We start from the raw sequence: 26173 nt of genomic DNA, 5'->3' as shown, positions 1-26173 counted from the left end.
GCCCAGAACCCTTTACTTTGATTGACAGCAGCACTCCAATGTCTCAGATGATAACTTTCAAGTTATCTGTTACCTGATCATTTTTAACTTGAGATACCAAGGATTGAACCTGGGACCTTTTGACATGCAAAGCATGTCATCCAAGCTATGGTACTTTCTTCAAGGTTCATTTTCTTGCAAAGATATAGACTGCATGCGCATCACACATTTAAAGTACCCCTCCCAAAGAATCCTGGGAACTGTCAAGGTTGCTGGTAATTGTAGCTTTGTGAGGGATGGACTACAGTTCCCAGGATTAAAGTGTATGCTTTAAATGTACTTGAAATGTATGGTGTCTACTCGGCTTCAGTCTCATGGGTCTGCCAATGTTTGTGCCACATTGTTAGTGCAGTAGCAGATGTAGTGCAGTGCAGTCCCATAGCTCAGCCTTAGGATAAAGAAACACTAAAAGGAAAGTGATGGGCCAGCCACCTTTACTAAAATAAAACAAATAACCAAACCCACAAATTATATTTAAAACAACCAATTTTTTTTTGCTTCAAGGAATGATTGCTGCAGAGACTCACTGTGCTGGGATCATGATGGCAATTTTTATATTTCTATTATTATTATTATTATTATTATTATTATTATTAGTATACCATCCATCATCCGAAGATCACAGGCTTGTTCACAACATAAAAATACAAAATGAGAACACAAAATGTGTAATTAAACGAAAACAAAAAACCCAGTAATCCCCCCCTCCCACAGACACATTTAAAAGGCCATAGACTGTGAATCAGCCAAAAGCCTGGTTGAAGAGAAACATTTTCATCTGACGCCTATATATATGTAATGAATGCTCCAGGTGAAGTATCTGGGGGGATCATAGTAGAGTGTTTTTGCGTAGTGCCAACTTAACATAGGTTCATGTGGAAAAATCACAAGGAGTAGAAAAATACATCTGGCTTGCACGTGTGAACACAGTCTTTGTCTCAGAGAATGGTGTGATCAGAGGGAGATGCTTCAGCATTCCTGGAGGAGGCAGGATTCTAAAAAAAAAAGATTGGCAGAAATTGAATTGCATCAGTCAAGTGTATGGAAACAAAAATCTGAAAGTTCGTGGAGGAAGGAAGCGTATTCATTTCACTGTGCCCTCTGGGGGCAATTTTTTGTACTGCAAGATATTCATGCTTGGATTTACAGTTAGAACTGTGCCTGGGTGGTCATGTGTCCTACTGTAAATAGGGCAGTTCTTTATTTGAAGAAACCTTAAGATGAAAGAGCAGGGGCCTTGAAGCACCCAGACAGCAAACTGAGCAGTTATCTTGTCACATTTTGTCGCAGTCTTCCTATTTAAATTATAGGAATTATTTCAAGATGTGTTGTCCTCTTTTTTGGGTGATGCATTCCCTCTGATTTGCAGATGTGTATCTGGCACTTTCATATGGCACTGACCAACCCTAGCCCTGCACCAAGTGGTGGCTTCATGCACCTTCTGACAATACCCTGGGACTAGCAGTGCTAGTGGGACTTGCCAGGGTCTTTGGTCTCTGACAGCTACTTGAGGGTGCTGACAACATGACTGTGATTCTTCCCTCAGTGTGCATGAGAACATGATTATTGACACTACGTGTTTATGCAGACCAGTGCACAATTGAGTTTCATTTAGCTCGAGATGTCCACACTTAAAAGATCTGGGTATCATTAGAAGCTCCAGTAGGTTGTGTTTATAAGGCACAGATGTTATTACTTTGAAGAGGGACAAATGTAACATGACATTCCAGATTCAACATGATTGCTTTATAGTCAGCTGCCCAGCATAGTCAAAAGACAAAGAAACAACATTTTTGTTTTGTTTTCACCTGTTACTTATAAAACAGGAGAATATCCAACAAAGTCAAATCCCACCAGAAAAGAGACCAGGTGAGAAATGGGGTCTCCATTGCAGAAAGAGGTCTACTCAGATGCCACTATCTCCACCCTCACTCTCAAACATAGAGAGCAAGGCCTGGATACTTCCCTTCCATATTCAGGAGGGGAAAGCCAAAGAACATGCCCAGAGGAAGAGACACAGACCCCTATACAAGCGTTTCAGCTTTGATGACACATGGATGGAAAGGAATCGGAAGAGGAAGCTTGTTAAAGAGGCACAGTCAGACAGAGAGATTGAATCAAGTAACCTCCCAGAGGATCATTTAAAAGTAAGGAACCAAAAATAATATTGTTTCGTCTCTCTGGCTGCATCTCTCTACTGTTGTCTTCTCTCTTCAGGCTGTTCCTCTAATCAGTTCTGCTGCTTTCTTTACTTCTAACAGCATGTGGCAGTCACTTGTGCATTGAGACTCCTCAACACAATGGCTTATCTTTCATTTCTTATATCATGATTTGTTCACTAGTGATGGGGAGAGTAGGTTGAAGAGTTTACAGTTCTTAAAAAAAAATCAAAACTATTGATGAAAGCTATTAGATACAGCTTTATTCCCCTTGGGTTAATACAGGGTGCCATTGTTTTCCTTTCAGATCCATCATACTGAGTCTTAGGGTGCTTCCAGGCAGGAATTTATTATGGAATTTGTGCTACTTGTTCATGCAAAATCTTGGCATTGTTTACACGGCACTGTCATTATCGAGATGCTCTTTTTTCTTTGTTTAATCACAGCATAGATGCATTCGGTCAAGCTCCACCCACTGGAAAGCCCACATCAGTGAACGATCTGTTTATCAATCCTTCACTTTGGAAGCACCCATATTGTGCAGCTGATACATACAAAGTTCCTTATGCTCTTTATAATAACATTTCTTTGCTTTAGAATCTTTGCTTTGCTCTTCCTCTCCCTTTTTCTGTCTAACCATACCGGGTCTGAAAACAACATTGACAATACAATACAGTGGTACCTCAGGTTACATACACTTCAGGTTACATACGCTTCAGGTTACAGACTCCGCTAACCCAGAAATAGTGCTTCAGGTTAAGAACTTTGCTTCAGGATGAGAACAGAAATCGTGCTCTAGCAGCGCGGTGGCAGCAGGAGGCCCCATTAGCTAAAGTGGTCTTCAGGTTAAGAACAGTTTCAGGTTAAGAACGGACCTCTGGAACGAATTAAGTACTTAACCCGAGGTACCACTGTATGTATTTTTAAAAAATAGGTAAATGCTTTTTCGGAGTCCCAGCTAAGTGTGTCCTTAATTACCCATTACTACCTTTCTCTTTAGGTTAAAATGAGACCATTCATTACTTCACCTGTGGCCTTTGAAGCCCTTCCTCTCAAGTTGCACCTTTATTCCCAGAGCACACCTACAGGATTAGACTGCGTGGGCTTGAGGAGGCGCATCTCATTTCCCGGTATGAGTACTGTTTAAATTGACACCTGATTTCTGACCAGCACATTATATTTATATTATATTGGTTCATTTTGAAATGGTTTGCCTATGCCATCTCCACCCTGTACTATTTTGTTTGTACTAGATATGGGTGTTACACCAGAGGTGGGGAGCCTGTGACCCTCCTGTTGGTGCTGGAGTACAGTTTCCATAATCCCTGGCTATTGGCCATTAGAGAGTCCAACATTAGAGAGTCTGGAGGGCCACAGATTCCCCATGTCGTGTCAAGCTTTCATATGTAATTCTCAGCTTCTTTGAAATATTACTGTTGGCATTTCACTGCTTCACTTGAGGAAGTGAAGTGACTTCCTTAGTCACTTTGGGGTGCTTCCCTTCTATATAAGAGCTATGTGATGAAATATTTTAGTGGAGATGGGTTATGTGTTCAATTTACATCTCTTTGGCAAGAGTTGTCAGAGAAGCTATAAGCCTGATTTCGAAGCTTTGTTAGAAAATGAAAGAGAGCCCTAGGTGGCCCTAGATGAGAATTTTGCTAAAGTGATGACTTATACTGAATTATCTATGTGCATTTTCAAGGTTTCTGGGTTCTGCCCCTTCCAGAGGGCTTCACATTTGAGAGAGGTGACATTACAAAATGCCTCGTCCTGCAGTGGTGGCTTTTCCTGGGTATGGAAGGAAAGCAATTTGTTGCCAACTCTTTATTCCGTAAAGAAAATCCACACATGTATGGCACAACTAGACAGATACCAGGAGTACATCATAAATTAGTTAGAGTTGGGGGAGAAAGACATGTTATTCCTAGACTTGAAAAGAACACTTAGGGAAGTTTGTCAGAAAATTAGTTTCTCTGGAGATGCCTCACCTGAATATCCCAAACTGTTAGAATTCCTTTCTTAAATCAAAGGTATTAAGGTATTGCCTTGATACGCCCTGCCCTGCTAGTCTTTTTCACAGAAGTCTTATGGGGAGACACAATACATTAATTAGGGTCACACCAAGTGCTCCCTCTCAAAATTGTTGCACAGTGAAAATGGAGCTTTGAAGGGGCACACACAACCCTTTGAAAACCTCCTAAAATCCAGTTTCTATACAGTTCACAATACTTTTTTAAAATGAAAATTTCTTAACTGCTGTTCATCAATGTGGTGTACAAAAAGTGTGACTAGGATTAATTCAGCAAACATATATAAATATATTTTAGAACCAGCAAATAACCATAACAAAGCACAACAAGACAAAGTGAAAAATGAAGAACAGCATAGAGTACAATCCCAATATCATCTAAGGACGGCATTCCAAAGTCAGGGTACCACCAGAGAAAAGGCCCTTTCCTTTGTGTCAACATAATGCCCCTACTAAAGAGGCCATTTTTAGCAGGCTAGTATGGGGAAATGGGACGCGGGTGGCGCTGTGAGTTAAACCACAGAGCCTAGGACTTGCCTAGGTCGGCGGTTCAAATCCCCGCAACGGGGTGAACTCCCGTTGCTCGGTCCGTGCTCCTGCCAACCTAGCAGTTCGAAAGCACGTCAAAGTGCAAGTAGATAAATAGGTACCGCTCCGGTGGGAAGGTAAACGGCATTTCCATGCGCTGCTCTGGTTCACCAGAAGTGGCTTAGTCCTGCTGGCCACATGACCCGGAAGCTGTATGCCGGCTCCCTTGGCCAATAAAGCGAGATGAGCGCTGCAACCCCAGAGTCTGTCACGACTGGACCTAATGGTCAGGGGTCCCTTTGGGTATCTGTGTCCTAAGCTGTTTAGGTCATTAAAGGTAAACACCAGCATTGTAAATTGATTTCAAAAGTGGATAGGCAGCCAATGTTGATCTTCCAAAATAAGGTATGCATCAGAATTCTAGCAGCTGAGTTCTGCTCTAACTGAACCTTCCAGTTTCTCTTTTAAGGGCAGCTCCATGTACCCATGTGTAACACATTACAGTACTCTAGCCAGGATATTACAAGGACAGGAATCATCATGAGTAGATCGTTCTGACTGCACAGTATAGCACAGTGACTCAAAACTCTTGTTTCTCCTCTGCTCTGCTGTCCTAGTGCTGGGGTGGCGGTACTGACAGCAGAGAGAATAGGATTTTGCCTTCCCTGTGTGATCCCAGACAATAAGGATTGTGTAATGAATACAGTGATATTACAGAGCCACTAAGCCAATCTGATTTAGATAGGTGGCCATCTTATTGCGGGTAAATAAAGTGAAGGTTTTCTCTAGGTTTAAATTGGTGTGGGAAGTTAATGTTCTCATTGCTGAGGCAACCAAGTTGCACATGAGCTTGGTTGCCTTGGCAATGGGAGAATATTCCCTCTCCCCAGCAAACATCTTTATGCCATTTGGACCCTTCCAAATACACCAACATTTTTAAATGTCCTGCTTTCAGCTCTGTTCTATTTATGCAATTACTATTATCCTTAGATATACACTTCCATTGTCAAAAGACCTCAAATGCTATGCAGCATAAATAATAGCAAGTAAAAGAACAGAATGTGTGTTTTGATGATCCCCATTGGAAACTAGAATGCAGTGAAATGTATTAAGCATCTTTTTCAACAGACAAAAATAAAATGAACTATAACGAATGAAAGCCAGTGTGGTGTAGTGGTTAGTGCATCAGACTAGGAGCTGGAAGACCGGTGTTCAAATCCCCACTAAGACATGCTCACTGGGTGACCTTGGGCCAGTCATGTCTGTTCAGCCCAACCTACTTCACAGGGTTGTTGTGGGGATTAAGTGAGGAGAGAGAGAACCATGTACACCGCCTTGAGCTCCTTAGAGAAAAGATAGGGTATAGATGCAATCAATCAATATTGGAAGAACAAGAGGCCAGAAATCCACTTCTTAATTCCTCCAGCTCAAGGGTGTTTTCTTATCTCACTCTCAGTGACCTACTATTTGCACTTTACCATACAAAATGACTTCAGTTGGTAGTGAAAATTCTCAGTCTTTCATTATCTGTGATACTGTTGATGATCTACCCTTTGCCCACTTATTCCTCAAAAAACCAGGAGGCTTTCTAAGTTCCTTAAAAGTTTCTTAGGAACACATGGGAAACTAATGGGATTGCTGAGTTAGCTGTAGCCCTATTTCTGCCTTCTCTCCAGCTCTACCACAGAACTGATCACAGTTGTTTCAACTCTGTTAACCTTTCGTCTGAAGTTCTTTAGAAGAGAAAGAATTAAACTATTTTAATAGAGTTGAAATATATATGGAGATTGACCAATAGGTGGTGCCCCAGGTTTTAGAACGCTCTAGATGTTATCCTGGAAAGGGATGCTATTAAATGTAGTGGTAACTTTTGGATTACACAGAATATTTTGAAACTGAATATTGTGACCTTAGCTAGAACCTTTGGAATTATTCACAAGCTTCAGGACACTGGAACAAAACACAGCAACTTAGCCCAACATGCCCAAGAATGGCACGTAATGGAAACTGAACAGCATAAAATGACAGGCGTTATGAACTTTTTAAAAAATGCCTTGGGAGTTAAGTATTCTCTCACTGTACTACTCAAGCAGGAGAAGTGCTCATGTTGCCCTTAAAAAGGAGAAGTAGAGAACAAGAAATGCTGTTTTCTCATCTCACAACAACGTCCTGCAGTTTTTCAATTTTTAAAAGATATTGTTCTTTGAGGGGCTGTTTATCTCTCCTCCCCCTCTCTAGTGCTCTAGTGCATATAGGGCTAGAGGATGGCTGAACATTTAGCTGAGAGGCAGAGGGCTTGGTGGAGGAAGTCTTTGAGGACATTATAGCTGTGTCCCACTCCCATGATGATAGCTCCCCTACATCGCTCTGAGAAAGAGGGAAACAATCCCTTAGAAGGGACCCAATTTTGGAGGATGAGCCAGCTGTCCTCTTGTGAGAGTATCCTGGTAGGATCCTGGTAGTGGGGGGGATGGTGGGGGGATCCTGGTAGTGTATGATTTGATTATTAGGATAGTTGGGTATGTCATAAGTGTACAGATCACAGGGTGAATTACCTGCCTGTTGCAAGGGTTGTAGATGTCTCCTGCTGTCTAGCTAGCCTGGGAGATAGGAAAATGTCAGTAGTCACTTGTGGTGCATGCTGGCACCAATAACATGGGCGAAAGTAGTCATGAGGTCCTAGAAGCAAAATTTAGGTAGCTATGTAGGATACTGAAAGCCAGGACCTGCAAGGTAGCTTTCTCTGAAATGCTGCTGGTCCACATGCAGGGGCAGCTAGATGGGGCAGCTTTGTAGTCTCAGTGCATGGATGAGATGATGATGTAGGGAGAGGGTTTAGATTTGTTAGGCACTGTGGAACATTCAGGGACAAGCTAGGCCTGCACAAAAGGGTCAGGCTCCACTTGAACCTAGATGGAATCAGGCTGTTGGCACTTAAAATGAAAAAGGTGGCTGAGCAACTTTTGAGGGGCAGGGGGAGCAGATAGGTGCTGAGGAGGATTCGGTTCGGAACAAATCTCTCTGGGAGAAATATGATAAAATTGGTGAAAATTTAAATAGGGGAGGCATAAATCTAGGCATTGTGAGTGCAGGGGCACGGGATAACAATTCGGAGAGGCCAAAGCACCACATGTCAAAACACAAATGTGAAAGACACCTGAAGAGAGAGACTGTATTACAAATGTTTATATGCTAATGTGCCAAGCTGAGTGAACTGGAGTTCTTGGTCTTAGAGGGCGGCATTGATTTAAGGGACATAATGAAAACCTGATTGGATGGAGAGAACTAGTGGGGCACAGTTATATCTGGGGGGAAACTGTATAGAAGGAACAGTGAATGATGTACTGGTGGTGGTGTTGCTCTGTACATCAAAGTTGAACTGTTTGATGAACACTTAGGTGTCAAAAGGAGCTAGCAAGGTTATAAAAGATGCCAGAGGAAGTATTTTTGAAATTCTAACATGCTGTCTCATACTATAAGTTGAAGAGAGATCAACTGAAGGGTATTGTATAAATAACAGCTGCACACTTATGTTCCAAACATGCCCATATAATTTATCTATTGTATTTATTTCAAATAATTTATATCTTGTTCTAACCAAAAACACTCAGAGCAGCTAGCAATAAATATACCATCTCATCAAAAACAACACACTAAATCAACACTAAAGCCCCAAGCATAAAACAACAATAGCAGAACATAGAAAAATACAGAAAAATAACTGCACTACTTTCATTTCAAGAAAATGGTTTCAAAACAGTACAAGAAATACTACAGGCAAAATGCTGAATTGATGGGGCGAACTAATCACCAGATGGGGTCTATCAATGTCGACAAGACGTGGGGCCATGATGCATTAGTCTCCAAGAATCTCAGAGGGAAGGCACTCATCCTTGAAGAGGTCAAGAAAGTTCTTTTCTCAGCAATAAATTACCTCCGCTCCCATTGACTGAATCACTAGCATTTGAGAAACTTTGCAGGAGAAACGGAGGGAATCTCTGTCAGTGCGCTGTAATATAACATCATCATGTGACCAAGTCATGGAAGAATGCACCAATGATTTCTGAAGCTCTGCAAATGAAAGTGTCACTTTTTGATGACTGAAAAGAGACGTTTGGCATAGGAAGTCTGGCTGGCAGTTGGTGGATTTGCAAACTAGCTTTCTTCGCTGATATAACATGGTACATTTGTGGCCTTACGGCAAAGTTGCAAGCTGAAGGAAAGCTGATATGTGATTACCTCAGCAGTAGAAAAGTTCACAAAATGAAACTGCAACCTTTTCAAAAGAAGGTAATTCAAAGTAACTTGTTTCATTTCCTGTCCTTCTTAATTCTTCTAATGTCAGAATGAAGGACATGGGAGGGCCGTATTCCACTGTGCAAAATTGGTTCATCTTCAGCAGCTGTTTTCTGAGATGATCCAGGTCTCAGAATGGTTCCTCTGGAGGTACATCTTTAAAAAAATCTGTAGCTTATGTGGAATCTGTATCAAATTACCATTAATTGAAACTATTAGTATGCAGTCAAGGAAAACATATCTAAATCTAGTATTTTAAATACCCTAAAATACTAACATTTAAAAAATGACAGCCCCATTTGACTTAGATTACTAGAAGCAACTTCTGACAGTGCAATTGGTTTCAGATCCTGGCTTGTTCCAATTCTAATAACCACAGAGTCCCATATCAGGGTCCTAATGGAAGGACTCTACTTAATTAACCCAGTAAGTTGTCAATCATGGCATGTAAGGATAAAGGAGAGAAAAGATAGTGTGAAGACAGAGAGTGATAATCAACTAACCTGTCCTGTTAGAATTTTTACTTGCACACAGAACGGCAAACTAACAGTATTTCTGCCTTGTCAGGATGCTTGCATCAAGTCCACCTCTGATGAAAAAGAACATACTGATGATACTGAACCCTAATCTCCAGTTGAAATAGCATGGGATACGAGATTGAACTTTTAGCATTACAGTGGTAGCTCGGGTTACATACGCTTCAGGTTACAGACTCTGCTAACCCAGAAATAGTACCTCGGGTTAAGAACTTTGCTTCAGGATGAGAACAGAAATTGTGCTCCTGTGGTGCGGTAGCAGCAGGAGGCCCCATTAGCTAAAGTGGTGCTTCAGGTTAAGAACAGTTTCAGGTTAAGAATGGACCTCCAAAATGAATTAAGTTCTTAACCTTAGGTACCACTGTACACACACCTAAAGCCATGGGATACAGCCACAGTCTCTAAGCATCACCTTTTGTGACCTATGCTTCAGGAGTGACTGGAACCACTGCAAGTTAGTGCCATCTTGGGAATGGGAAAGGGTAAGAACACCACTGAGATGTTCAGGAGGCTAATCAACAGGATCACATTCACCCTTCATCTCCCAGGCTAGATAATTTACCAGGATACCAAAGACAGTTTCAGTGCCAAACCTGGGATGGAAGCCAAATTAGAAAGAATCGAGATAATCTGCATGCATCACATCTACACAGAATCCAGTTTATAAACACCAACTTTGAGATGACTTTACAGGCATGCACATGCTTTCTCTCACACACATTTGCTCTCTCACACCTGTGCCCTGATCTGCTTTCTGCCCCAGCTATTTTCCTCTCTCTCTCTCCCTAGTTCTCCTCTTCACCCAGTTGTTTGGTTTGCTGCTGTCCATTCACCTTAGCCAACTACATCCCATGCCCTAGCTTCTTCCTGAGCTCTGATTCAGCTCTCTCAGTGCCTGGCTCTTGCTAGTGCCATGTTTGTCATGCACTGCAGATTCTCAAGAAAATGGCCCGTTTTGTTTCCCCACTATTCCTATTGTATGCTACAAGAAAACTGAATTATACACTTTCATTCCTTCAAGCTGCACCCCCCCACCCAAAAAAGGGGGAGGTTGCCTATGTCAAAGCATCCCCCACAGGCAACACTATTGAAACAGAACACAGTCTTTGCAGCAAATGTCACATTTTTGCTTTTCTAATCATTTTGAAGAAAAATGTATCTGTGGGAAGTGACATAGAATCTAGGTCTCGCAGGTTAATATGAAATTTGTTATATATTTGTTATATATTTAGAAACGCACGGCCAATTCTCATCAAAAAGGGTTTGTATCTTTTTTCTTAGTAGCAATGATGGTCACGAATAAGAGAAACAGGCAACTGAAATGATACTTTTATGTGAACCACTTGGCATTTAAAATACTCAGTGCTAACTTTTGAGTCACACTCTTTGCAACTTGAATTTTAGTTGCATAGGCTATTTATAATCTAATTAGCAGCATCTTCATTAATATACTACTTCCTTCTGCATTCATGTCCTGACAATGCAGCATTGATTCCTCCCTGCCATATATATCTCTAACCATCTAAATCTGAGGAAGAAACTGGTTAACTTGAAAAATTGCATTTCAAACACCTGTAGGTCCTATACGTAATAAAGGTATCACTGCCCTATTTCTTCTTCCATTTCTTTCCCCTCTTTTGTGATCCTGGTTCAGATTAAAGCATGTGCCCATGCATGCTTGTTCCACATTAAATAAATGAGAGATAGGTCAGGAAACATGGTTAATGATGTTGCCTCCATTTCTGTGAATTAAATTAGAATGTGACAGAGCATCTCAGTGGAGCTGCAGTTTGGTATTGTGTGGCTGCTGATATGTTGCTTCACAGATTTTATTGTATTGTCTTTTTTATTGTTTTTAAGATACATTGCCTGTAGTTTGCCACCCTGAAGCTGTCAATCGGGGTGGAAGGTACAAGATTTAAATCCTTTAAGAAACAAGCAAACAAACAGCCACCTGTGGAAAAGTAAAAGCCAAAACAAAATCTTACCCCTCCCTCCAAAGACCCCAGTGAAATTGCCAAAGATGATCTATTGCACACCTTGAAGAACCAACTGCACATCATCCATTCTGGCTTTTATAACATCAACCATAATCTTTGATTGCTGCAGCAAGGCATACAAGATCTAAGCAACAGGCTCAGCATCGTAACACGTAATTTAGTGGCTATCAAAGATGTCTATATAAAAACAACAATGGCCTGACCACCATTGCTACTCAGACCAACACAGGGTAGTTGAGCTCGGAAACTTTAGGACTCTGATGATCTCACTCACTGAATCAGATCTCATCAGATGTGCGGAAACCAAACAGAGATTTGGTTTAACTAAGCTTTGGTTTATTGGGTAAGATCGGATTTTCGCAAGCCACAGCTGTGGAACAATAAAAGCTCTCAGACCCGGGGGAATTAAAGGGTACACAATATGATTGAAATACGGGTCAAGTGAAAGTGTGGATGAGCCCTTAGTTGAAGGCAGAGTCAGAATACCAGGGGCTGGAAGTAGTAGCAGAAACAGCAACTGCAGCTCCAACTCTACTCTATGTCACAAGAGCCAGGCCCTGTGGAATTTTCCATGCCCCCTCATAGACCCATTATGAATGAACATCCAGACGGCTGCTGGTATTTCTGTTTGGCAGACATGTAGAGCTTGACCACATGTAAGACAGCTCTGCTGTTTGAGAGAGGCTGTTCTGTACCTTGCTCCATTAATGCCTCATGACAGAGCAGATTAATCTTGCTGTCTTCTATGATGCTAAATATGTAAGATCTTCATTACCTCCAGCTGGGGAAACCTTTCTTCATAGGAGACCTAATGCTAACTGGTTTTATTTTGTTTTATCATGAACTTACATTTTAATGGTTGTTGGAAGCTGCTTTGAACACAGCGAGGGGCATGACTTGCATCTTTCAAATAGAATAAAACAAACTTTCCCGAGCATTTATAAGGCTGTTCTTTGATTAACACTGTTCATCAGAAAACAAAAAGCCAAGGGAGAGATTCCTTTTGTCTTGAAATTCAAGGATGTCTTCAGTCATCTTTAGGTCTGCTGGAGACTTCAGTCTGTGTGCAATATTATCAAAATGTACAGAAAAAAGGACACCCAGCTGAAATAAATTGATGGACAACAGGTGTCCTTTGTAGAGTTTTAAGGCTTCAGCCTGCTTCAACTGTATTCTCTGTGTTCTAGTTTATGTCATATCATCCCTGTCTGGGCCCCATAAGAGAAGCAGTTGATTGTGCCTCTTGGAAATACTTGCAGGGTCTCTTTGCTCATAGTCTCTGCATATTTAAAAGCTGAATTCCTTCCTTGCAGGGAATGCAGTCTTGTACTGTCTTTGTTTCACTGTGCACAGGAGTGGGATCTCTCTGACTCTCTCTCAGCTAACATTGGGAGGGAAACAAATGTCTACGAGACATATTTAATATTTTACAGCAAAATGTGATTGTTGTTTTTTGTGAGGGAGGAAGCATACTTTAATCATTTCAACCTGTTGCAGGAATTATCACAAATGCAACAGTTAGCTGCATTCAGGAAGACGGTATTCCAAGAATGTTTCTATTTTAGCTTTTGTAGATTGACAAAGATACTGCATGGAAAGTGCATCCATGGGGGATTTCATAGGTCCTAGAGCTGCCAACTGTTTTCTGGCTGAGCTCCAGTGCCTTTAATGGCTTTGTGAAGGCAAACATTTAGCAGCTTTCCCTGCATGGAGAGACAGGGATGAGAAAGGTACTCCTCCTGAAATTTTCCTGGTATACAAGTGTCTCAAGGGCACAGAAACCCTGCCCTGGGGAAAAATTGGAAATCCTAGTAAATTTCTTATCGTTCCAGGAAGCTCTGGGGATTTCTTCATGTCTTAGGTGTGCTCATCAAAAGACAAAATAGTTTTGCATAGCCTCTGCTGGTCAGCTGTCTGTTAGCAGAACTCTGCTTGGGAATTGCAGACCGCACACAGAAATATGTACTTTTAGCATGAAAAACTCTGAACCACCTGAATGCCTTATTTTCCCTAGGAATTCTTCCTGCACTTGCAGTTGTGTGCCAAAGCATGAGCCAGGAGCACAAAATGTTCTCATGTATGTATTCCACATTCAGAGTGAAACTTTATTTAAACCAAGGATGATGAATTTGTGGCTCTCCAGATCTTGTTGGACTCCAAATCCCAGCAGCTCCAGCAGTGCAGCTAATAGTCAAGGATGATGAGAGTCCCCACAACACCTGACGAGTCACAGGTTCCCTGGTATGATGTATGCACTTTAAAAAGTGATTTTGCCTCACATCACCAATCACATAGTCTTGAGGGCCAGTCCCTGCTTCTTTGGATTTGATCTTTTTCGAGTGTATATTTTCCCCATTATGTAGTGGTGGTTCCAGTGCCTTGTAAAACAGTTTTAACTGCTGCAGCTCCAGCTAGTTCTAGATATCCTCAGGACAGTGTGAACATGTGCTGCCCAGTCCTCTGCGTGTTTACTTAGCTGTCAGTCTCATTCTTTTCTGCGGGCCTTATTCACAGGTATGTGTGCAAAGGATATTGTCACTTTATTTCTTGACCCTTTGGAATTTAAGCTCTCGATCCGGTGATCTAGTCCTCGGGTTGTTTAATGCCTTGGCAATCAGCTTAGAAGCAAGCCCAGCTTCTGCAAACGGTAGCTGAGGCTTTTTCATCAGTCACAGAGGGAGCCTCCCTGACGGACCCCTATGATGTCAGGTTGCATCGTGCAGGCGACTGGCAACTCAGAGGAGAGGAATCCCACACAGCTCTGAGACAGCAGGACCTGGTGCCACTGCCCTGTGCGTAGCTGCACGGTGCTGTTCCATCTCCCTTCTTTCTCCGGAACAGCAGAGCCTCTTGGCTCTCCCCTCTGCCTGCCTGCATGAGGACCCAGCAATGCTCCAGCTGCGAGTCTGGCGGTGCACACAGTGGAGAAAACTGCAGTAGCAGTGGCAGCTCTGGGCTCTCCCCAGGTTCGGATTCAGACAGCAGTGGAGTGGTGTGTGGTGGTGGCAGTGGGATGAGAGGTGTCCTTTCCAGATACTGGAGCTTGGAGAGTCTTCATTCAGCTTCTGGTAAGGAAAGCTCAATTGTTGCTCTGTGATATTGCACTGACCTTGGGAGATAAAATTGGAAGAAATGGAGAATTTTGATAACTGAGGATGGGCAGCGTGGTCGTTGGGCAGCAGAACAAGATAACCTCAGAGCTTTGTACCTATGCCTTGTGCTTGGTATACTACTCAAGACTGTAGCAGAAGCAAAAGCACCTGATCACACTTCAGGAATCAAGAGTTCAGAAGCAAGGATTTCAAGGTTTTGAAAAGATGCTTATAGTCTTTGTCAGTTTGCTGTTTCCACACTGGCGAAGTTGTAAAATCCACAATACAGCATGCCTTCCCCCTCGTTAAATTATTGAGGAAGATTAGCATTACAGCCTATTACAGTCTGATTTGTGTCCCTTTTGTCTTCTTTGAGAATTATCTTATTTATTATTCATTTCCAACACTGTTCTGGCTCAGTGTTGTTGGCATCTGTCATTCAAGCGATGTAATATACAGTGGTACCTTGGGTTAAGTACTTAATTCGTTCTGGAGGTCTGTACTTAACCTGAAACTGTTCTTAACCTGAAACACCACTTTAGCTAATGGGGTCTCCCGCTGCCGCCGCGCCGCCGGAGCACAATTTCTGTTCTCATCCTGAAGCAAAGTTCTTAACCAGAGGTAATATTTCTGGGTTAGCGGAGTCTGTAACCTGAAGCGTATGTAACCTGAGGTACCACTGTATGTTCATAGGTAAGAACCAGTGTTCGAAACTCCCATTGTTATAGGCGCATTTTGCGACAGGGAATTTCATTAGCGCAAGGAGTTTCCGAGCTCTGGGCGCAGTACTGCGCCTAAGATTTCAGATTAAAATTGCAGAGTGGAAGGGGACCTTTTTCTGCCTCCTCACTCCCAGCTACTTCAGAGACCCTCTTAAGAATACTATGGGGGTGGGCAAGGGAAGGACCAGACCATGTGAAAAAGGGACATAATATTTTAGCTGCAGTTCATTCATTTTCAGCTTTGTATTCTTGCTATAAAAAAGCACACCTAGACATTCCGTTGTTGCGCCCCAACCTGGGTTTAAGGTGCCTTTAGCTGCTAGCTTCCATAACTCAGTTTCTAACACTGGTAAGAACTGTAAATATGATATATTAGGGAGAATTTGCAGTATTCTGATTTCACTATTGATTGATAACTACAAAGGTTTCTGTTTTAGATTGATATTGCCCATCAGTTTCATTATCCACTAGTTGGTAATAAGCTACTTTCCCCCTTTGGTTAGTTTTGGCATGGGCCTTCAGGCATGACGGAGAACCGTATTTTCCACCAGGTTTGCTGTGTGCCAACATTAGAAGCCTGGATTGGATAGAAGGTTCAGTTTCATCTTTGGAACCCTTTGAAAGTATCTCCTCCTGTTCTATGCAATGCTTCTGTTGCAATTTGCAAGATTCCTACTGGAATGATAATAAGTTTGTCTTGCAAAGGTACCTAAGCTTATGGCTCTTTATGGCTCATGTGGTATAGCCCCATCCTGTGCAAAAGATGTGCATCTGATAAAATGTGTGTATGCTTGATATGGAAAAATAAATCCACAGTAGACTATCATCTGATGTTTTCTGAGTGAGCAATCCAGTTTATTTCCCTGTTTTTATAGCTGTCTGATAACTCAGTGAAAGCTATTCGTTGATATGTGGTGTCTCACTGTATTGGAGTTATAATGCAAGATTTACCTTGCAGTTGATGTGTATTCTGCGGTAGAGATAAGGTCTTAGCAGTGCTTGTGTTTCTACTGTGGCTTTGGACTAAAAAGCAAATGACGCCTTAGGGTAGGGGTTCTTAGGAGGTCCATGGATGGGATTTAGGGGGTCTGTGGACACACAGAGGAAAAAAATCTTCACTTTCCTTCCTGTTAGTTTGAAAATTGGCTTTGTGAAAATTATTTTGGGGGAATTCGAGGAAGATTCTCAAAGGACCACTGGCTCAGGGCAAAATTACATGCTATGTTAGTTATGTAGCTGTGCCTTTAAGTGTAGGGGTTTTTGTGTATGTTAAAAACATCCACACAATTTGCCAGTTTGGGGGCTTTAGCCCTTTGCCTCCTGCTATGTTTCTAATGTGGATTGGGCTCCTTGCACCTGCGACGTGCATAGGAAAAGATAGGCAAATGGGAGTTTTTCCATCCATGCAAATTGCACACATGGGGCCTTTGAGCCAGGCTTGGACTGCAGTGGTGGGTAAAGGGTTAAAGCTTTTCTACAGCTCCTGCTAGGGTCCATCCAAATCAGGGCCACCATGCTGGCAGCTTGGGTAAAAGAATTGTAGCACTTGTAGCTGGCTGCTCGACTTAAGGTTATGGGCTCTTTATTTCAGCTATAGGAAAGATTTACAGTTCTCTTCTTGCTACCTACTGTTGGAGACTGGTAAGATTTTAGTAGCTCATTGTCATTGTACCAAATTGACTTAGATCTGACATCCATCCTGTTCCCACTCGGAGGGATGGAGGACAATGAGAAGTCTCTTCATCAGAATGCTTCTTCCAGTGGTAATTTACAACAACCCCTCTCCAAAAGAGAGAGAGAGAGAGAGTTTGCCATGCCATTGTTTAACTAATACCGTACTTGTCCTGCCATGCTGTGTTTGTTAAGGGGGAAAAGCTCAAGGCATTTGAGGTTTGGATTACAACCCAGTTTTTGCCAAGCCTCATGAACATTGACACAGGAAGGACTCGTGGTGACTGACATTTTTCTTAAAGGACAAGCTTCTCAAAGAATTCATTTCCCAATCTATTTTGCTTATGGTAAATAGAACGAGCAATTAAACAGCAAAGACAGCCAGAAGGAAAACAACTCCATATTTTTAATGGCTGCTTCCAGACAATCTTAATATTGTAAGTGGGTCATTCAGATATTGCAAACAGGTTGTTGACAACAGGTTTTTTTTTTAACTTAGTGGATTTTCCAAGGAAAGAGTAAATCAGGCTTAAATATGTGTGTGTGTGTGTGTGTGTGAGAGAGAGAGAGAGAGAGAGAGAGAGAGAGAGAGAGAGAGAGAGAGACTGGCATTGTGAAGTCCACAAAGTTGCATGTGGCTGCTGCAAAAAACTTGAATGCATGAATAGCACTGATTTCATAATAAAAACACTTCTTGAAACACCCAATATTTTAAACAGAAAGAAAGATAGTGAAACTATGTACCAGGCTCTTACCTGGAGCTCTAAATATGTTTTATAAAACTTTGTCAATACCATAACTCTAAATGGGAAAATGTCGAAGCAGGATTAACATTTTTACTGGTGCTCTGTGGATCTGCTGGGAGAAACAGTTAAACATGAAAAGGGATTTCTTTAGCTCATTAACAGGATATTGCATTTACTGAAAAGGTATTGGTAATGCAGGTGGTGAGCCTGAGGTTCTGCAAGCTAGAAAACATGTAAAATGTAATTAAATAATAAAGCAGTCTTTATGATTTACATTTTTATTACATTATGGGACTATTATGAAACAAATTGATTTTATGATTTTTCCATTCTGTCTAGGTGTGTGTGCTCAGTGTGTGGATGCACGTATAACCATGTATTGTTTTTGGTAAACATTAAGCCTCACCAAACATTGAAAACAAAATCCTCCATTGGGTGTCTAATTTTATCGTCAGTGTACTGATTCAATCAAGTGAGTTTAGGAAATGTCAGATGAGGAGTTTATAAGACATGTAAGGTATACTGGAAAACCTCACAAATTTGAGCAACAGGAACACAATGAAAATCAGTTTCATGAAATGTAAAGGCATTCTAGGGTTAGCCCAATTTTTCTGCCTCAGGCAAAGGGCAAAATGCCCCCAACCCCACATTGCTGCATATTGAAGTTGACTGGAATGGCAGCTGAATCTTACTTCAACACTGGTGATGAGATAGCATCCTCTAACATATCCAAGGACAATAAGCTAATTTATGATGTGCAGGGCGAACTACTCAGTGTACACAACTCTTTGCCTCTAGCATTTCACTGGCTCCGAAACATCTGCCACCTGAGGCAGCTGCCTCAGTCTGCCTAATGGTAGGGCCATCCCTGCTTCATGCATCTGGAGATGAATTCAAATGTTTAGCTGTGCTATTGTTTAGGGACCCAAAAGGAAATGCTTACCTTAGTTTGTCAAAATTGAATAGGAGCCAACTGCATGATGAAACCAAATAAGGCAAATGAAGTTCTTGAGTATATTGGGAACAGGAAGTAGGTTTATTTCTAGTACAACAATACAAAGCTTTGGTGAAGTGTCATTTGAAATAATACTCATTTTAATAACTCTGAGAAGAAGGAATTCAAATTATAAGAAGGAAGCTAGATTTATCAGAGGCCTATCTTGTTGGCATCCAGCTGTCTCGGGAGACAATGGAAGAGTGCACCTTCAGGGGTGAAGTCAAACCATTGGAGAGTTGCATGCCTGCTGTGGCTGTAGAGATCGATATGGGAGAGACATGTTTTGTTGCAGCTGGGGCAGATGAAGGCATGCAGTTTTGCTGGTGTAGGTATACCATGGCATTTCAGAATCAAGTGAAATAGGAAATCTGACTAAATTATTCATGCTCATTCATGAAGGTAACATTGCAGAGTTTATTCAGGTAGAACAAGGCTGTTTGGGGTACAAGAACTTATGGTTAAAATTGTCGTTTAATTAATTTAGGCAGAGAATCAGATGAAGATGTACAGTTGTAGAGTTGCAGAGCCTATTGTAAAGATAGATACATTTATGACTTGATACATTAAAAAAAAATTACTTTAGTGTCATGGTTGTAACCCACAGAAGTCAGGAAAGCTTTAACTAGCACGAGATCTTGGGCTTTTCCTCCTCACCCATGAAACATCAGGATCTATCCCAGCTAGAGATATGATAGTGAATGAAATGGATTTGTGTCACACTAAGTTTTTGTTGGCAAATGAGAGTGGTTGACTTTTATACGCTATAAATCAGGGGTGGGGAACCTGCGGCCTGTAGATGTTGGTTTATTACTTCCATCAGCTCCAACCAGCATAGCCAATGCCCAAGGATTCTTTGAGTTGTAGTCCAAATGCCATCTGGATAGCCACAGGTTATTGGCTAGTACTCTTGTTTCTTTGAAAACGCCCCCCCTCCCTTTATAGTGTATGTCGTGGCTCAGTGCTTGGTCAGCTTCAGGGCTCTTAGTATAGCTTCACTCCTGTTCTTTCTATGCAACACCCTGAAAATTCTGCAGGTTCATCTGTGAAAGATAGCATATATATTGCAGGTTATCTTTCCTAGCTTTTATAGTCACAAAGGGGATTGAGGACCTTCTAGCAGTCAACAGATGATAAGAATCTCTGGGTAGCAAAGCAAGGGACTAATATGCTGGTGCCTTTCATGAAAACAGCTATCAATGGTTTATCATTCCTTGTAATTAGCTTATCTTTTCCAAGACTGCATTTTTTTATTTTATTTTTTGCATTACAGAATTGATAATAAATGGTTAGCATCTTTCTTGTTTAGGCTGTGAGGTTTTCCTTTTTAAGATGCTTTTGTCTGGAGACTTCCTTGAAGCACTGATATATGAACTTTGTCCATGGACTGCTGTGTATGATTTAATTGACCTTGTGCCTTTGGGTCATGTCTTCAGAGGAAATTGGAAGCAAAATGCAACAGAGAAAGGATGAAAGAAGCATTCGGCACCTTTTCAAGAGCAAAAATAAATCCGTAGGTGCTCCAAAGCATATACCAGTGCAGACATTGTATTTCATGCTTGAATTGACATCTTGCGAGTTAGAAGGCATCAGTGGGATTCATCATTTTCATCATCACAAATTACTCTGATGAATTTCTTAATCTCCCTTTTTCCTTGCCTTTCGTTTGTGACTCCAGGTGAGAAAGCACACAATAATTTTCTAGATCATTAAAGGGTGTTATTAATTCCTTCTCTCTCTTTAAAATAACTGGGCTCTTTCTGTTGTGGTAAATTAGCTTTGATCTTTACGTGCAACAGCTTATATCAAGGTGCATTGAATTGTGAGATAAATGCAGAGCCACCAGTCCTGAAACTGAATGAAATCAAAGGGTCAGAGACTTCACTGTGGGAATATAGAGTTGCTAGCATTTGAAAACTAAGCAAGAAAGGTATGTTGTGGGGCGAGGAAAATACATGTCAGATAGAAATATTGCATATGGATAGGCACCACCAAAAATAATAACTATTATTATTAATGATAGTTAATAATAATTTAACTATCCATTTCGCTTGGGGATTCCATTCCCCCCCACATGTCAACAGAAGGTGTATTAGCACGCCCTGCCCCATTCTGCCTTGCCCCACCCATGTTCTTCCGTCCATCCTGCTCCTATTCTGCCTTCTTCCAGGTCCAAAAGGACCCACACATCAGTGATTGTGTGTCAATTTAACACCTAAAACGGTCGCTGCTTGGATAAAAACACAAAAATATATAGCATAGTAATAATAATAATAATAATAATAATAATAATAATAATAATAAACAATACCCCCAGTTTAAAAGGCCAAAGATTGTTTAATTAGCCAAAGGCCTGGGATAAGAAGAATGTTTTTGCCTGGTGCCTAAAAATACGTAATGAAGACACCAGGTGAGCCTCCCTGGGGAGAGCACCGCACAGGTGGGGAGCCACCACAGAAAAGCCCACTTTAAAAAAAAATAAAAAAATTCAGTTTTCCCATTTTCCATCCTTCAACAATGAATATAAATGTACACAAATCATATAATATTTTATGCGACTTCCCTCCCTCCCCTTCTGCGGTTTCTTCTTTTTCTATGTATTCTTACTGCATATCCAAGTTTATCCTTTTTACAAATTTAGCCTTTGTAATCCCTTTAAATTTATTACTGTTTGTGTTTTTGTCAATCCTGCTAACCTTTTTAATTGTTTACAAATTTTTTTCATATATTAAAAAACCCCCACCCCATTCTGTTAAAAAAAGTCTCTCATCTTGATCTCTTAATCTTCCGGTGAGTTTTGCCATCTCTGTGTATTTCATCAGTTTTAGTTGCCAATCATCTCTTTTTTGAGCCATTCCTCTTTCCAGTTTTGGGCATAGAAAAAGCCCACACTCGAGTTGCCACGCTCTGGACCTCTCATGGAGGAGGCACACAAAGAAGGGTGATGATTGTAGGGTCTGGGTCAGTTCATATGGGAAAAGGCAGTCCTTGAGGCACTGTGGTCCTAAGCTGTTTAGAGCTTTATAGGTCAAAACCAGCACTGAATTGGGCCCAAAAACTAGCTGGCAGCCAATGTGGTAGAAAGGCTACATACAGCCTCTCTACCAGAGTTTTATGCATAAAAAGAACGGCACCATTGAAAATGCATGTCCCAAGCTGCCTAAAACTAAGCCAAATCCAGGGCTAGAAATACATGAATCATATTTTCCTCTCTATTCACAGCACATAACACAAATAAAACTACAGTAATCTTATTAAACACAACCATGCATTGTTTCCTTACTGCACGCTACTGAAGTAATTTATTACAATCCAAACCATATCAAAGGGCATTCTTATGTGTAAGCTCCTAGAAAATTCAATTTTAAACAGCAGCTTTCCTCATCAATAGCATCTTTTGTTGTGATCAGGCATGCAGGGCACAAAGGGTGTACACATGTTTGGCCCAGCAGTAGACCCTTCCCCAAAGCAAAGACTAGTTGAGCTTTCTCTTTAGCAGACTCTGGTCCAGCCTTGTGTCCCCACCACCCACATATGCAAAAAGGGACACTCAACTTGGAAAATAATTTCATTTGCAAATATAATGAGGCAGGAGGGTCACTGATTTGCTTGCTTTCATTTCCGTGCCTGGTGTGCATTTTGGAAATCTCCCTGCCCCTCCTTTCTTAGACTATTATTTCCGCTACAAAAAAGAAAGTAAACGCAAGTAAATTGTGACAATTTCACAAATATACAAACATGAAATATATGAATGTGAAATAATCAGGTCCAAGGAATCAAAATACAAAAACACAGCAACTGTTATATATACAGACAATAACTCTGTAAATAAACTAATTCAGTAGCCACAGTCAACCATGACCGCCCCCCCCCCAGCCACTTACTGTTCAAAATCTGACTGTAGCAGAAGCCCACACAACATGCCACATGTCTGATGCATGGGGAGAGTGGAGGGTCTTCCTCTGTGAACAAAAAAGCATCATAATTCCACTAAAGTGGCCATATAGGGAACTCAAATCAATGCAGAAGTTTACCACTGGGTTCTGACCTACAAATTTAGGGAGTGGTTCAATAGATAGGGTAGTAGGTCCTTCAGTGAAGAAAAAAGAGAGCTACTTGGAACCACATAATAAAAAATGTGATATGCTAATACAGCCTTCCCAACCTGGTACCCTTTGGATGTTTTGGACTACAATTCCCATCAAACCCAGCTAACACAGCCGGTGGCAGAGCTTCATGCTCCAGCACCGGGGGGCGGAGAGCAGGCAGGGGCAGGACTGGCGCGCGTCCTGGGGGCGTGGCGCGTCTCCCACGGGGGCATGGCACACCGCCTGCAGGGGCGTGGCTCCCAGCGTGGGTGGGGGGCAGCCGCGATGGCACCCCACCGGGATTGCGCTGCCAGGGGCGGTGCGCTCTCCCCGCACTCCTCTTCCTCCGCCACTGAACACAGCCAGTAAACAGAAATGATGGTAGGTGTAGTCCAAGGACATCCGGTTTGGGAGAACAGAAACCATTGTTTAATAATGAGCCAATTTCTTAGACTTTGAGCTGGCGCTCCAGTTGGGAAGCTTCCTCTGAAAGTACTGGCTTTGCTTGAACAAGCACTGGTGGTTGTGCTTCCATAATAGCCTGCAGAACTTTCATATTAAAAAATGAGAGCTAACTGAACTAAAGAGTTATTTGGGTTTGAATGCAATTTATTTATAGTTCTCAAACATGGTAATAGAACTCCCATTGCCAAATATGGGTTAAACTCCATTGTGCCTTTAATGTTAAGAGACAGAGTAAGTCACCTTGCAAAGATTTTGAAGGCATAAATTTGTAGTATAGTGCTTGTTCATGATGTTTATGGTTTTTTGCTATCTGTATCTGGAAATCTTATGCATCTTTCTTATTTATCTCTACCTTCTTTTCCTCTGCTGAAGTTTTTACACATCTATATTTGGAACATGCTAGTCTGTTGTCATGGAAATGATTGCATTGACATAGTTACATCAATATGGCTTGATGTCATGGTGAGGGATTCGAATGATGCAGTGAGGTTTGCTCCATTTTGTAATAATTAAGCAGCCACACTTCAGTGTGACATTTCCACTAGGTGTAGTTAATTATTACCTAGCATCCAAAATGTGGTCAAAAACATCTAAACAAAGATTTTCAGACCTGAAGCTCTGTATAGAGTTCTGGTGCATCATTGCTCTCTTTTATCTTTCTCAAGATCTTTTAAAGTTAAAGATCTTTCTCAAGATCTTTTAAAGTTTAAAGTTTCTCAAGATCTTTTAAAGCCCTCTAAGCTTAGTTTTTCATGTTCCATCATAAACTTGGGTTGGTAGTGCCATAATTTGTGGCACAGTAAGGGAATTGGGACCAAACCACATGTTAGTTACTTTAGCTACATAGCTGTCCCTTTAAATGTGGAGAACTTGTTGTTTTATACACATTTTTCCAGCACAGGTCCCCTAGTCCTGTTGAGGAGCTTAACATAGCATAGTGAGCTTTAACTCTTTGCCCCCCCCCCCACCACCACTATAGTCTCTATCTGGATTGGACCCACCATGTCTACAGTTTGTATCTATCTGGGGGGAAAGCCCCCATTAAAGTGAATGGGAGTTACCACTCTCAATGCAAATTGCACATGCATGGCCCCCAATCTAGATTGGGATGTGTGTGTGTGTGTGTGTGTGTGTGTAGGTTGTCCTCAGTTCATATCACCTGTTGACACTCGGTTTTCCAGCAGCCTTATATCCATTTACAAAGTAAGACATTTACAAATGTAATAAATCAGCCTGTAATGCCCTGAGGTGGACTTTTGTATAGTAAAAATTGACATAGAGAAAGCTGAAGAATATAATAGACTTTCCAATGGCTAGATAGGATTGTCAGCCAATACTTGTAACAATCAATCAGCAGAAAATGATTAGTCCATTAACCGAATTTCTCTAAATTTCAACACTTCAAAGCCTTGTTGGAGGAAGTCAGTACAATGGACTGTGGAAAGTGAATGAAGAATGATAATGAGCTGAGGAATTAAAGTACAGAGCAATGTTGCAGACAGAGCTGTGCATATTCCAAATGTGTGTCGCGGACGACCCCTTACAAACTTCAAATATATTTAATTGGGAAATGATATATCAACAGTGCTTTATGCTGCCAACTTATGTGCTTTATGTTGCCAACATCTAGGATGTTTGCTAGAGGGTTGCATCTGGGCACCCATTTCTGAGAGTCTCAAATATTTAATTCTTATTATGTTATAGACTTTTTATTGTGAAACAGAATACATTTGCTGATCAAAAGCAAGATAAAATATCCATACTGTTTAGGAGGGAAAGAGGCACCAAGTCAAGAAATCATGCGGAATTTGCAAATGGGAATAAGGGGAAGTGGGAATAAGGGGAAGTTGTAATTAAGTGTTCATGTCCTCGCTATGTGAGACAAACAATACACATTGATCTTCTTTTTTAAAACAAATTTAGTGTTCAGAGAACTTAGCATATATTATCTCCACAAACCTGTGAAGTATGGGAGTAATATTATCCCCTATGCATTAAATAAAATGTATATTAAATAAGCATTAACATTTTTTTTAATAACATGCTGGGATTGACCATATGCCACAAGTGTTAGAAGGCAGACCCTCGATACTATGATGGCCGAGTCACTGGTGTTTCTGATTATGCTGCTGTTCCTCATCATATTTACTCAGAAGTAAGTTCCACTTTGTTTAGCAAGGCTTACTTCCAAGTAAGTGTGCATAGGATTACACCAAAAGTTATTATGCACTGGCACATCTAAGGCTTAGGCTTAGAATTTTAATGAAGAACTATGTTCTTATTGGTGCAGAATCTGAATTATTTTTGGCAAATAAGCATATCTTCATCTAAGCATAGTAATATGTTGATTTCTCATATATGCATTTAGGACTCATGGAAGGAAACTTGTGAGAAAATTATCTGATATTATCTTGAGATTTTCTGAGTAAGGCAGCAAGCAGATAATTCTTTCAAAGGTCTATACTTTTACTTTAGAAATCCAACTTTGAGGCAATAATAGATCATTTTAATCATTCATCAGAGAACAGTGTTTAATCCTTAAACATATGAGCCTTTTAAATGATAAAGTGGGGAGTTCCACTGCTTTTGGGTTATTTAGCAGTAACATAAGGAAACTCTGCAGCCTCCACAGGCAAGATGTAAATTTTAAGGAGGCGAGGGGAAGGTGCTGAAAGAAGAATTGAGACAGTTTATTATTTTATACAACAGAAAATAAACACAAGTTACTTCACAAGTCATTTCTTGGCTCTGGCATAGGGAGCCATGTATGACATCTGACAGTGTAACCAGATAATAAAAATCAGA

The 26173-nt window shown here is 41.1% G+C and overlaps 2 protein-coding genes across 6 annotated transcripts in view; both read left to right on the top strand.

The window, feature by feature from the left end:
* Positions 1 to 26173, top strand: part of KLHL6 (kelch like family member 6) — a 252558-nt gene that overhangs the window by 128756 nt on the left and 97629 nt on the right. The gene's annotated exons all lie outside the window — the stretch shown is intronic.
* Positions 1 to 26173, top strand: part of ARHGEF4 (Rho guanine nucleotide exchange factor 4) — a 155743-nt gene that overhangs the window by 62059 nt on the left and 67511 nt on the right. For 3 of the 5 annotated variants that reach the window (XM_081008392.1, XM_081008393.1, XM_081008390.1), the window contains 2 exons: positions 1866 to 2186; positions 3199 to 3328. In XM_081008392.1, coding sequence (XP_080864518.1) covers positions 1866 to 2186; positions 3199 to 3328 — 451 coding nt within the window. Of the gene's footprint in view, positions 1 to 1865; positions 2187 to 3198; positions 3329 to 14339; positions 14659 to 26173 lie in introns of those variants that run through there. The other 2 variants (XM_081008391.1, XM_081008394.1) reach the window with 2 other exon arrangements.

This window comes from Podarcis pityusensis, assembly GCF_964106645.2.
Source record: "Podarcis pityusensis genome assembly, chromosome: 5".
NCBI lineage: Eukaryota > Metazoa > Chordata > Lepidosauria > Squamata > Lacertidae > Podarcis > Podarcis pityusensis.
This window is presented reverse-complemented; position numbering and strand designations above follow the sequence as displayed.